The sequence below is a fragment of the Aythya fuligula genome, chromosome 2 (genome assembly GCF_009819795.1).
Source record: "Aythya fuligula isolate bAytFul2 chromosome 2, bAytFul2.pri, whole genome shotgun sequence".
Lineage (NCBI taxonomy): Eukaryota > Metazoa > Chordata > Aves > Anseriformes > Anatidae > Aythya > Aythya fuligula.
Genome location: NC_045560.1, coordinates 98441884 through 98454821, shown reverse-complemented (window position 1 = coordinate 98454821; position 12938 = coordinate 98441884). Strand labels below are relative to the sequence as shown.

The 12938-nt window shown below is 38.0% G+C and overlaps 1 protein-coding gene across 1 annotated transcript in view; it reads left to right on the top strand.

Moving 5' to 3' along the window:
• Positions 1 to 9065, top strand: part of TSHZ1 (teashirt zinc finger homeobox 1) — a 53119-nt gene extending 44054 nt beyond the window's left edge. The window contains exon 2 of the mRNA XM_032183215.1: positions 5368 to 9065. Within this exon, the coding sequence (XP_032039106.1) occupies positions 5368 to 8558 (3191 nt within the window). The 3' untranslated portion in view covers positions 8559 to 9065. The remainder of the gene's footprint in view (positions 1 to 5367) is intronic.
• The last annotated feature ends 3873 nt before the right edge of the window (positions 9066 to 12938 follow it).

The window sequence follows — 12938 nt, the reverse complement described above, 5'->3', positions numbered from 1 at the left end:
GCAAGTAAATTTCTCAGATTAGAATCACTGTAAAAATATACCCGCATGCAAGCTGCTTCGTTCTCCAATTGCCAGCGTTAGCTAATAATTTGCAGCATTCTTTTAAGGGGATCGGAAGGGAAGAGAAGGAGGTGAAGAATCTTTTTGTTGGTTTTAATGGGATGCCTTTAAGGGTATCATTCAACCTGTGAGAAGCATGGAGGTTGTTCTTGTTACTGTACCTCATCTACTTCTCAGACCCATTGCATTAGAATTAGAGGGTAGGCAGTTCTAGTATTTTGCCCCCTATTTTGCTGCAATTATAAACGAAAGACACAAACCACTGTAGTAGGGTTATTAGGATGTCTGATAGTCTGTGCTACTCCTCAGCCATTGTCAATAACTAAGCAATATTTTTCCACCATAGTGACATTGTAATACACACATACAACACACAGATTTGTAGCATCTGTGCCGTAATTTTTTATGAACATTTGTATGTACTAATATAGAAAATTCTCAAATCTTCCAGCAGGCGTGTTAACCTCTCACAATGTGAGATTTTGGATTCTTTTGTAAAACTCTCATAACTGTGTATTCTGGAAACATATCTGGAAATGTTCCTTTTTTTTTTTTTTTTTCCTCTCATTTTTCTGTGATGAGGGAGATGTGTCTTTCTATCTTTGCATTTTAGCCCATTTCTCAAAATGTGTTCCTGTGTTTAGTGGAAGTCACCCCCAGCCTAGGGTGCAGTTTGTGCAAGGTGACAATGTGGGCTGCAAAAACTTCTGCAGCTGCTGTCTCCTGTTGGCTGGGTATATACTGGGAGCTGCGGAAATACATCTGTTGCAGAAAGAAGAATGGTGAACATTCACACCGTGCCACTATTGTTTAGTTCCAGGGTAGTCCCTGGTTTAGCAAAGAATTTTAGACTGAAACCTGCCCCTGTTTGTTGAAACCGTGAATATATATTGCAGTGAAACTGATCTAAGTGTTCAATTGTCTTACTGAATCGTAACCTTCATACTTAGGTGTTTCTTCTGCATAAAATTATTTATTTGGATTATTTAAAATTGGGCCTTGAAGAGTTTACTGCGATTAATTTTTAGTCTGTTAAAAACAAATGCAATCATTACTTTTTGTCCTTCTCAAAACAATGCATTCAGTGCTGAATCCTTTTTGAACAGAAAAGAATACTTCTGTGGAGACAGATTCCTTCAAAGCACCAGTCCGAGGTTGTGGAAAGATTTACGTGAGAATATTTATGCTTTTAACCACATCCTTACACTTTGGATCTGTGTCTGTTTTTTCAAACAAATGGCTGTATATTTATTGTGTAAATATTCTCACTGAAGCAAACACAATGTGCAGTGCTACTCACATGTACAATATATAGCATCTCATGTCCACTTAGATTAGAATGCACAGCTTTTAACACTGTTCAAAGATGACAGTATATCTATGGGGAAACACTGACATCCAGAAGGCACATTTCATAGGAGAGAAATATTAGCAAGGTTTATTAAGAAAAGCAATACTAACTATTCCCCCTAATTTTTAGTTGTCTGAAATTTAAAGCTTCCCCCCCCCCCTTTTTTTTTTTTTTTTTTTTTTTCCCCAGTATGCATTTACCTGAGTCTGTGAATGCAGAAATGAGAAGAAAAACTGACATTATGTTCTGTAATTTTTTTCTGCTTTGGATATATTGTTTTTTTGAGAGGGATCACTGTTAGTTTTTGCTGTTGGTATTTCTGTGTGGTTTCAGGACATGTGAACCAGCGGAGACTCTGTAGATGGAGGAATATCTGAAGAAGATTGCTTAGAGTTTCTCGGTCACTGGAAGACACACTGTCTGAAGTCTCTCTGTCTGTCTGTCGATCTACATATTGTAGTTTAGAGGGAGAATCTGAACATCCCAGTCTTCCATTTGATGTAGAGCAATATTGCTTGTCTCCGCAAGTAGTTATGACAGGAACATTTTTAAGGCTTAAAATTCTGAAGCTTATTTATTTGTAAATTTTCTGTGCGAATTTTAGAAGTATATACATGTTTTACAAATTAACGTTCTTCATTTTGTATGCTTTCTGAATCTCTAACAGAAAGCTTTTCAGTTAGAGAATTGCACTGACCTTGCAAAATACCATATGTTGAGTGTACTGCTATTCATCTTATAAACATTAAGTCATGAATGAATAGGTATTGTGTGTATCCTGTGGTAACTAAAGGAGTTAAATAAAATCTTTTGATTGCAGCGATAGAAATTAAACATTTCAGATAAATGACTCTCTTTTGGTTAAGAAGCTTATTGCTTTGTGTTATTTCAGACATGTGGTGTGTAACATCATGTAAAGTCATTTTTCTTTCAGAATCTGGCTTAAATTCTGAAATCACAGAAAATCAGAGTCCTAGCCAATTGTATGTTCTTAACTCTTATGTAGCAGTATATGTTGGTAGGGGAGAGGACTCAAATCGTGTACTAGTCTCAGCAGAATCTAGGACTAGGAAAGTAAGTGAAAGATGGATATTTCACCCTAACACTCCGTTTCTTTGCTTTGACAGTTTAACACCGACCTTTCATGTAGTTTTAACGTCTCTTCATGTGGTTTAACTCCTTTTATTTTATGGTAAAGAAACCTATTCACCAAGTGCAGAAGTATGAGAATAGAGAAAACACACCATCATAAATAAATAAAGGAAAATAAAAGATATGCCAGTGGCTTAACTGGGGTTTCTCCTCAAGCAGATATTAGATGGTTATGTGTAGCAATTATAAAAATACATATTTATGCAATTTAGAATTAAGTAAAGAGATGCTAGCAGATAATTCACATGGATTTGTATGAAATACTGTATCAACTACAGCAACGTTCAGCATCTTACAAAAGCATCTTCCATGTGTTTATTAAAAATATCAGATATGAAAATTAGAGAAAATTGGCATAGTTCCATTGAGGTTAGTAAGAAGATAGCTCTTCATAAAAGCTAAGAATATGGGCCCCATCAGCTTGCAGTTTCTAATTGGTGACTGTCTGCTGATCATTACTAAGATTTTTATTTTTTTTAAAGAAAAATGCCAGATGGTAACTGTCCATTTTTATGCATTTGGGCCTTTTAGATTTTTTAAAATTTTATTTCGAAGTCATTTCAGAATCAGAAACCACATTCTATAACTGTTATTTACCTTACTGAAACTTAAAAATGTCTTTCACTGTTAGAAATGACTGAAAACAGGTGTGTTTAATGGGAGAGCTAAGAGGTCTTATGCTGTAGCCGTGGGAGTGGATTCTACTTGCATACCTAGAATTTAGAGCTGCAGAGGTACTGTAGTGCCCAAATACATGCAGAGTGTTTGAACAGCAACATTATTGCAATACTTAGTTCTTTCACTATTTCTGTATTTTATTATTTATTTTATTAATGAAGTGTGTTTTTTAAAATACTTTTTCTCGTTTTCTGATGCTTTTTTGACGTCTTCCTGGCCTTTGGCTCCAGAGTGATTTCTCTAGTGACTTCTGTTGCACTTGGTATTCACTAGTCCTCTTAAACATATCAGAAAATACTTTAGGCTGAGGCAACCTGTAAGGAATTTGCCCTGCTTAACATTTTTTAAACAAAAAATAAAATTGTTTTCTAAAAAAAATTGATTCTTAAAGGACAAATGAAGGGTGTAGTGGTCATCTTAAGATTCAACACTACCCCAATACTCCCAATACTTGGTGGGCTACATTTCTATCTTATCGTAAGAGGTCAGACTGAAGTAGTTAGGGGCAGCATAAATTGCAATTGCAAAGGTGAATACAGAATGCACTACTGGCCATAATACTGTTACCTTTCTAAAAAAAAAATTAAGACTCTTCAAAAAGTGTTCATATTACAATGAGAGAAGACTGTTTATTTTTCAGAAAAGAAGTTTCAGAATAAATTAGCAACTGTGTACAAAAAGAAATTTAACTCTTGCTCTCCCCCTCCCAACTCATCAAGACATCAGCTTTGTAAACGTGAAAATATATATATTCTTCATATTGCATAGGAGCAGAAGTGCTTTTTTTTTTTTCTTTTTTTTTTTTTTTCCTGTCTTTCTTTCAGTATCATACGATGGCAGGCCGTAGCCCACATTTCAGCATCACTTTCTGTACAGTTCACCTACAAAGAGGCAATTTTTTCCTTCAGTCTCTGAAAACTGTTCACAAGCCATGCTTTTTCTACCTTGACGTGCTTATAAATGATCTGCATTGCATTATCATGGTGATTTTTTTAAGCTTCTTTAACAAAACTGGAGGGAAATGTGTACAAGTATGTTTTCTGCTTTGCAATGAAAGTGTACATTTATCACTTAGGTACATGTAAGCCACTTCTGTGAATTGGGCCCTTGGAGTAAATGTGTTTTGATGTAATGGCCATCTGCTCATGAATATCACATTTGCTAGTTTAAAAAATAGTTTGATATAGATAAACACATAGTTTGGTAAGATTATATAGTTTCACCAGGTGGCAATACAATAGCAAAGTTTGATATTTGCTGTAAGCCAATAATCAAGCTGGGAGGGAGGTTTCAAGGTAGGGTGTTTTTTGTTTTTTGTTTTTTGTTTTTCTTTTCTTTTAAAAAATTAATCTCTTATATTTACTTTTAGTTGCTGACTGCTGTTTTCCAAATGGTAAATGCAGCACCCACATCAGATCATACCAGGAGGCAAAGTATATCCATGTCATTTAGGAAAACAATCGTAGTCTTGCTTCCCTTTTCACCTTGTTAGAACTGAAAGCTGTTCAGCTCTCAAATGGACCAAGTACAGCCAGTCACCAGGAAGCTCTGGAACAACTGATCTGACACACTTGCCCAGTGTAGCTCCAGTCGAGTCAGCTGTCACAATGTCACACAGCAATCACCCTTGAGGCTGTAGCTGAAGCTGGTTTGCCAGAAAAGACAGCCTTGATGAGATGGAGTTGGTCAAGTCAGTGGTTCTGAGATCCTAGGTCCGTGGGGCGGAGGTCGGCTGCACCGTGTTTTGCATACATACTGCAGTAAATACAACTCGGGGCCAGGCATTTTTTAAGTTGATTAAAACTGGTTTAGTAGGTTCTTTGTTTGATTTTGGTTTCGATATTATGGTATCTACTGTGGTTCTGGCACATACTTTACTGCCAACGTCAAAGTTTATTCTTAGATAGTACTGATATCAAACTGTAAGCAGGACAGAGTATCTGGATTTATAGGCGGAGTGTGTAAGTGATGGTGAGTTTGGTTTCTGGATGTATCTTCAAAATTTGTCTTTATGGTTACTGCTTTTAGTACAGAAGACAGCAATGATGTAAAATGTGCGTGTTCAATAACTTTGTCTTGTTTTTCTTTCCCCCCCCCCCTTTCTTTTTCCTCCTCCTGTATTTTAGCATATGTTCCTGAGGAGGAATTGAAAGCAGCAGAAATAGATGAAGACAGCGTGGAAGATGATGGGCTGTCTCTGGACATCCAGGAGAATGAGTATTTGTGCAATGAAGAAGCGGAGATCAAAGAGGCTCAAAGCTACCAGAACTCCCCAGTCAGCACTGCAACTAATCAGGATGCAGGCTATGGTTCGCCGTTTAGTGAAAACAGCGATCAGCTGGCCCATTTCAAAAGCACTTCCTCTAAAGAAGAGAAAGAGGATCCTCAGTGCACAGACAATGTTTCCTATCCACAGGACAGCTTGGCACAAATAAAAGCTGTGTATGCAAATTTGCTTTCAGAGACTTGCTGGTCCAGTTTAGCTTTGGACTTAAAGAAATCCAATCAAACCACCAGCAACAATGGAATCAGCCAGAATGAAAACACCACCAGTACTGACACCAACACCAACTCCCAGAGTACTAGCACTACCAGTACCAACACTAATACCAGTACGACTACCAGTAGTACTAGCAACAGTAATAATAACAGTAACAGTGGTGGCTCAGGTTATGACTGGCACCAAGCTGCATTAGCTAAAACTTTGCAGCAGACCTCGTCATATGGACTTCTCCCAGAGCCTAGTCTTTTCAGCACAGTACAGCTTTACCGGCAAAACAATAAACTTTATGGGTCTGTGTTCACCGGTGCTAGTAAGTTCCGATGTAAAGACTGCAGTGCAGCCTATGACACACTGGTGGAGCTAACAGTGCACATGAATGAAACTGGACATTACCGTGATGACAACAGAGACAAAGAAGCTGATAAGACCAAACGGTGGTCAAAGCCAAGAAAAAGATCACTTATGGAAATGGAAGGCAAAGAGGATGCTCAAAAAGTACTGAAGTGCATGTACTGTGGGCATTCGTTTGAGTCCTTGCAAGACCTCAGTGTCCATATGATAAAAACAAAGCATTACCAGAAAGTGCCTCTGAAGGAGCCAGTACCAGCCATCACTAAATTGGTCCCTTCTACCAAAAAAAGAGCACTTCAGGACTTAGCTTCACCTTGTTCACCGGAGCCAACAGGGATCACTGCAGAAGCTTCACTGGGTGAATCTGCAAAGGATCAGAAAACTGCCAACCCCTACGTGACTCCAAACAACCGCTATGGCTATCAAAATGGTGCTAGCTACACTTGGCAGTTTGAGGCACGCAAAGCCCAAATACTGAAATGCATGGAATGTGGCAGTTCCCATGACACGTTGCAGCAGCTCACTGCTCACATGATGGTCACTGGTCATTTTTTGAAGGTGACCAATTCAGCTTCCAAAAAAGGCAAACAGCTAGTACTGGACCCTGTGGTGGAGGAGAAGATACAGTCTATACCTCTTCCACCCACCACCCACACAAGACTACCAGCTTCCAACATTAAAAAGCAGCCCGATTCCCCAGTGGGCTCCACAAACTCAGAGGAAAAGAAAGACCCAGAGAAGGAAAAAGTGGTGGTCAGTGAAACAGAGAAAAAGATTAAAGAAGAGAATGAGGACTCTACAGAGAAATTTGAGCCAACGACTTTGTATCAGTACCTCAGAGAGGAGGACCTAGATGACAGTCCTAAAGGTGGAATAGACATATTGAAATCCCTTGAGAACACGGTGACAACAGCTATCAGCAAAGCTCAGAACGGAGCACCTTCCTGGGGAGGGTATCCCAGTATTCATGCAGCTTACCAGCTCCCAGGAACAGTCAAACCCCTTCAGCCTGCTGTGCAGAGTGTTCAAATGCAGCCATCTTACGCCAGCAGTGTAAAATCACTGTCTTCAGAACATAATGCGCTCATCCATTCCCCAGGCAATCTTACACCACCGCCTCACAAGAGCAACGTATCTGCTATGGAAGAACTGGTAGAGAAAGTTACAGGTAAAATCAGCGTGAAGAAGGAAGAGAAGCCTCTGGAGAAAGAGAAGAGTTCTCCAGTCAAACCCATGTCACCTGCTGCTAAAGAAAACAAAGACTTCCCCAAATCAGAAGACACGAATAATAAACAGCAGCAGAAAAAAAGCTCTGAGACAGAAGTTCAGAAGGTCAAAAAGGATAGTCCAGCAGAAGCACATACTCCAAATGGTACAGAGCCACTAAAAGCAAAGGTTGCAAATGGCTGTAACAATTTAGGAATCATCACAGACCATTCACCTGAGCCATCCTTCATTAACCCATTGAGTGCTTTACAGTCCATTATGAATACTCACTTAGGCAAAATTTCTAAGCCGGTAAGCCCCTCTCTGGACCCTTTGGCCATGCTGTACAAAATTAGCAACAGCATGTTGGACAAACCCATTTACCCAACCACTCCGGTCAAGCAGGCTGATGCTATTGACCGGTATTACTATGAGAACAGTGATCAACCTATTGATTTAACCAAGTCCAAAAACAAACCTCTTGTTTCCAGCATGGCTGACTCTGCCTCGTCTCCGCTAAGGGAGAGCGCCCTGTTGGATATTTCTGATATGGTGAAGAACCTCACAGGGCGTTTGACACCCAAGTCTTCAACTCCATCTACTGTGTCGGAGAAGTCGGATGCTGACGGGAGCAGTTTTGAGGAAGCTCTGGATGAACTGTCGCCAGTACACAAGAGGAAGGGCAGACAGTCCAACTGGAACCCTCAACATCTTCTGATCCTTCAAGCCCAGTTTGCTTCCAGCTTGAGGGAGACCCCAGAAGGCAAATACATTATGTCGGACCTAGGTCCACAAGAGCGGGTACACATCTCTAAGTTTACTGGTCTTTCCATGACCACAATTAGCCACTGGCTGGCCAATGTGAAGTATCAGTTAAGGAGGACAGGTGGAACCAAATTTTTAAAGAATTTGGACACAGGACATCCTGTTTTCTTTTGCAATGATTGTGCCTCTCAGTTCAGGACTGCTTCTACATACATAAGTCACTTAGAGACACACCTAGGGTTTAGTTTGAAGGATCTGTCAAAGTTGCCACTTAATCAGATTCAAGAACAGCAGAATGTTTCAAAAGTCCTCGCAAACAAGACTTTGGGCTCACTTGGAATAGCTGAGGAGGACTTAGGCTCCACATTCCAGTGTAAGCTCTGTAACCGAACTTTTGCAAGCAAGCATGCAGTCAAACTGCACCTTAGTAAAACACATGGCAAGTCCCCAGAGGACCATCTGATCTATGTAACTGAGTTAGAAAAACAATAGCGTCCAGGTAAGCAGCCAGGTATGCAAGTGACCACAGGAACATTGCACTAAACTTCTTCATAGTACTGCACTAGGCCTGACCTGAGCCTCTGAAATCAGTCTTACTTTTGTTGCTGAACTGCCTATCTGGACCTTGGTTTTTCTTACACTTATTTTGTAGTTATATTTATATGCTCTTTGTCTGATCTGTGCATGGTTATTTTTGTTTCTGTTTTTATTTTTTGTGAGTCAAAGTCTGACCTTTATTTTCAACATCTGTCCTTGATGTTAAGCTATCTTTTGTAGAATATAGTGGGAGACACTATTGAGAGACATTAATTTAGCCGTAAAGAAAGACACAAAGAACAATGATAAAGAGACATCCTAAAATTACAAAGTTGCCATGACAATAAAGGTCACAGAACCTGGTAGTGTCAAGTTTTAACCCTCTGAGAACTGTAATAGCATTTCTGTGCCTTTCCCAGTGACTAAATAAGTAAATAAGGAAAAACAAAACAAAAGGCTTAAAAGCATTTCATTCAAATAAAAGCTGTGTCAGAAACAGAACTTATTTTTTTTAAATGAATGAGCTTTTTTTTTTTTTTTTTTTTTTTTTAATGCAGAACTGGTTTGTGAAGAAATTGTGCATGCAGTCCTTGGAAGAAGGAGAACTGTGTAGTACACAAGGGGTTAGGAAGCCACAACTGTATAAGTTAAATAATAATTAAAAAATAAATAAACCAAGTTGCCACTATGCCCAAACCCTCTGGATGCTGAGAATTGCCACTTTTTGGCCAAAAAAAGAAAAAAAAAAGAAAAAAAAAAAGAAGGTATGCAAGCTGTTATTTAAAACAAATGTAAAAATGCTCCTTTCTTTCCTTTTTTTTTTTTTTTTTTTTTTTTTTTTTTTTTTTTCCTGTAAAATACTGCAGTTTATAGTTATTTACAAATGTTAAGCTTTGGTACAAGCTGACCTTTCTATAGTGTGCTGCATTGGTAAATGAAAACAAAAAATGGGGCAAATGTTGGATTCTGTTCCTTGTAAATTGCCAGCATCAGCTTAAAAAATACATGTTACATATCGTACCATTTTAAACTGTTCAACTTTCTTTGTACCTTCTGGCTGTATGCTTTCTCTTTTAACTTTTTATATTGTCATTTTATATTCGATTTCTGTGTATATAATGTAAAACCACACTTTTTGAATAAAATTTAGTTCCTGCAGCTTGATATAAATAGAGAAATTTTACTGGCACCTGCATCTTTCCAGATGCATGTACTTAAAGGAACTATCTGACAAAAAAAATAAATAAATAAAAATAAAGCAAGCAATGCACTATGAATTATACATTTTGATGTTTTATCATTAATATTGTACAGTACATTTTGGTTCACACAATTAAATCCACTGTTTTCTCAAGTGTAAAATAAACCCACATGCAGTTCTTGATTTACATACATTGTCATGTCGTCATTATATTGCCTTTGAGGTGTTATTCCAGCAATAGGAGGTATTGTTTATATAATCAACCAGCAAAAATCTATTTGAAATCATCTCTCATGATCTGTATGCTGACGTGTTTCACTCTAAGCCATAATACTAATAACCTCTTAAAAGAGATTTGCCATGGATTCATACTCGGAAAGGTACTCGGAAAGGTACTCGAAATCACCGGGGCTCCATCAACAGGCCCTCTGTTCAGCACTGAAGTATAAGAAGGGGTACAAAGTCTTTTGCAAAGTTAATTTTCCTGTGCTGTTTGACTGTACTCGTAGTTATTTTCTGTGTTAATTCAAAGACCGTCTCCTCCCTTCTTCCTCAGGCAAAACACCTTTTGATTTCAGCAGTCACATAGTAAGATGCTATGGCTTCTGCCCCTCTAGTCTGTTGAATGCTGTGCTACTTGCCTTTCTGGCAGCAGTGAAGACCTCTGAGGCTTTGACACCAGTTTTTACTTACAGTACAAGAAGACAGACCTATGTTTCTCTGTACTTTTTAAATATTACATTTTGAGGTAAGCTGAGTGCTATCATATCAGGTGTTTCCCTTAATCTTTATTTCTGTTCTGTTGAATGCAGATGTCATTTAGAATGTAAAAGAGAGCTGTCAGAGCCTTCAGTACTCTATCTCCTGAGTGCTTTGACAGTTACAGTGTATGAAAGCCTGGGATATGCTATCCATTACACTTTTTGGAGGGGCTATTAAATATGAGGACCTAGAGGGGTTTGCTTTCACATAGTATTAGTGATAATATTGTGCTATGTACACTTCTGTGTACATATCTATATTTCTGCTCCTCCTCCTTAATTCTTCTGAAAATAATTTAAATATAAGATCTTTGTCTCCAAATACAACCCAGTTACGCATTTAATCTTTATTTTAGTTAGAACCCTGGAAATACCCACACATTTTTTTTCTGTTTTCTGCACAAGCCTAGTGGTCACCCTAGTAGGTCAGGTACATTTACAGTGTTTCTAACTAGTGCAGGAAAGCGCCATGAGTTTTTTTTTTTTTAAATGTCCCTTGCTTTCTTCACTGCTAACTACCTATGTCCTTCAGGGGATCTAGCCATTTAGACATTTCAGTTCAATTACTGGATGATTATGTACTTCGGGCCCAAGGGGTGGTGAAGAAGAATAACAGTCAGGCCTATGGCTGTAATACAGTCTTTAAATAATAACCCTTTGAAGTTTTGTTTACTTTACCACAGGCCTGCAAACATATGATTATAGAATATGCTGTATTACATTGCAGTAGTGGGTGAAAAGGTTGAAAGGGAGAAATAATAGCTCTAAGTGGGTTTGAATCTAATGTAAATCCATTTAAAACTCATTTGAAACACGGCATGTAAAGTGAGTTCTCAACACCAGGTGACTCCCTCGAGAGGTGTTTATGACATTGCTAAATCCGTTCAGTTCTGATAGCTTCAGAATTGGACAATCACTCATCATCTGTGCCAGTGTCTGAAGAAAGTCCATTTAGAATATACCAGCAGTTTTACTTAGAGACTATGCTGATGTAACACTTTCTAAGTCTGAAATATGAAGTAGATGAAAATTTTGAGGGCTCTGGTGTTTTACTTGCTTAACAAAATGAAGCACGAAGACAGTACAATCTCATTCTTTGGATTTTTAATGCTTTTGAGTACTGCATTTCTGAAACAAAACAAAACAAAACAAAACCCTATTTAAAAAATGCACACAAGTTAAATCTGAGTTAGTTATTCTTTACATCAAAATTGGCGTGCACTTTTATTTCTTGTTTCAAAAAGGTTTCAACAAAGGTAAGTTTGTGCTATTCTATTAGTAGGTACTAAAGCTACAACATGGAAGAGACCACACAACCTTTCAGGACTGCTCTTGAAGAAAAGAGATGTAGGAACTTTGAGAACCATAATATTCTCTGTAAACCTGTAAACCTGTTCTGTGACTTACTCAAAATCCACTGTATCTGTTTCTTTTCAAAGTTGTATGTAGCTGCATTTTTTTAAGCAATACATTGCCGGTGTTTACATGCTTGCTTCTATCTGTTCTTAGAGGGAAAGATCTTGGTTTTCTTGGTTTGTCAGTTTCACAGGTCTGACTTTCACTTCTGTGCACTTTTTCTTTTTTTTTTTTTTTGTTTTTGTATTGCTGTTTTGGCATTGATGCATACCATTGCAAATTTGAGAGATCTGTGTACTAATGACATTATTCCTGAATGAAATGATTTTTTTTTTCTCTTTCCTTTTTAATAGCATTTGGTTGGATATTCACTAATGTCTTCTGCAACATAACTTTGTTACACCTTTCTCTGGATAGTTACGCTGGTAATAATGACACCATACATAATCTGTCCTTATCATAGAGGCCACTAATATGCAATTGCAATTAAGTATAAAGGCATAAAAATACGCACATTATCTTGCATTAGACTAATCAGCGCATAGTGCATCAGCTTTTGCCTATGATTTATAAAGCCATCTCAGAATTTGAGTGTGTTATTATTCTTTATATGGCAGGGGTCCTGGTTAGAAGACCTCTAAGGAGAGGCCAGTTTCCATGTGGAGTGTTCTCACAGCTCTGTAGGTGTTGGTCTCCTCACTGATTCAGTATTGAGTTACTCTCCCAGCATGAAAGTAACAGGAAATGGAATTTTACCATCTGTTCACTGAAATTTAAAACGGGGTCCCTTTCTGTCCATGTATGAGAAAAGAAGGCTAACCCCAATTTACTAGCCAAACACTAATTTAAATAATGTGATTCTTCCAAATTTTTATTTTTCCTACTGTTCTAATTGAATTTGTTTTCATCATGTTTCATGTGGTTTTGTATAGCTTCTCTTCATCAGTGTGTGTAGTCATCTTCATCCTAGAGGTAGGTATAGTGGCTGCATTTAGGGATGAAAGATGCTCTTTTACT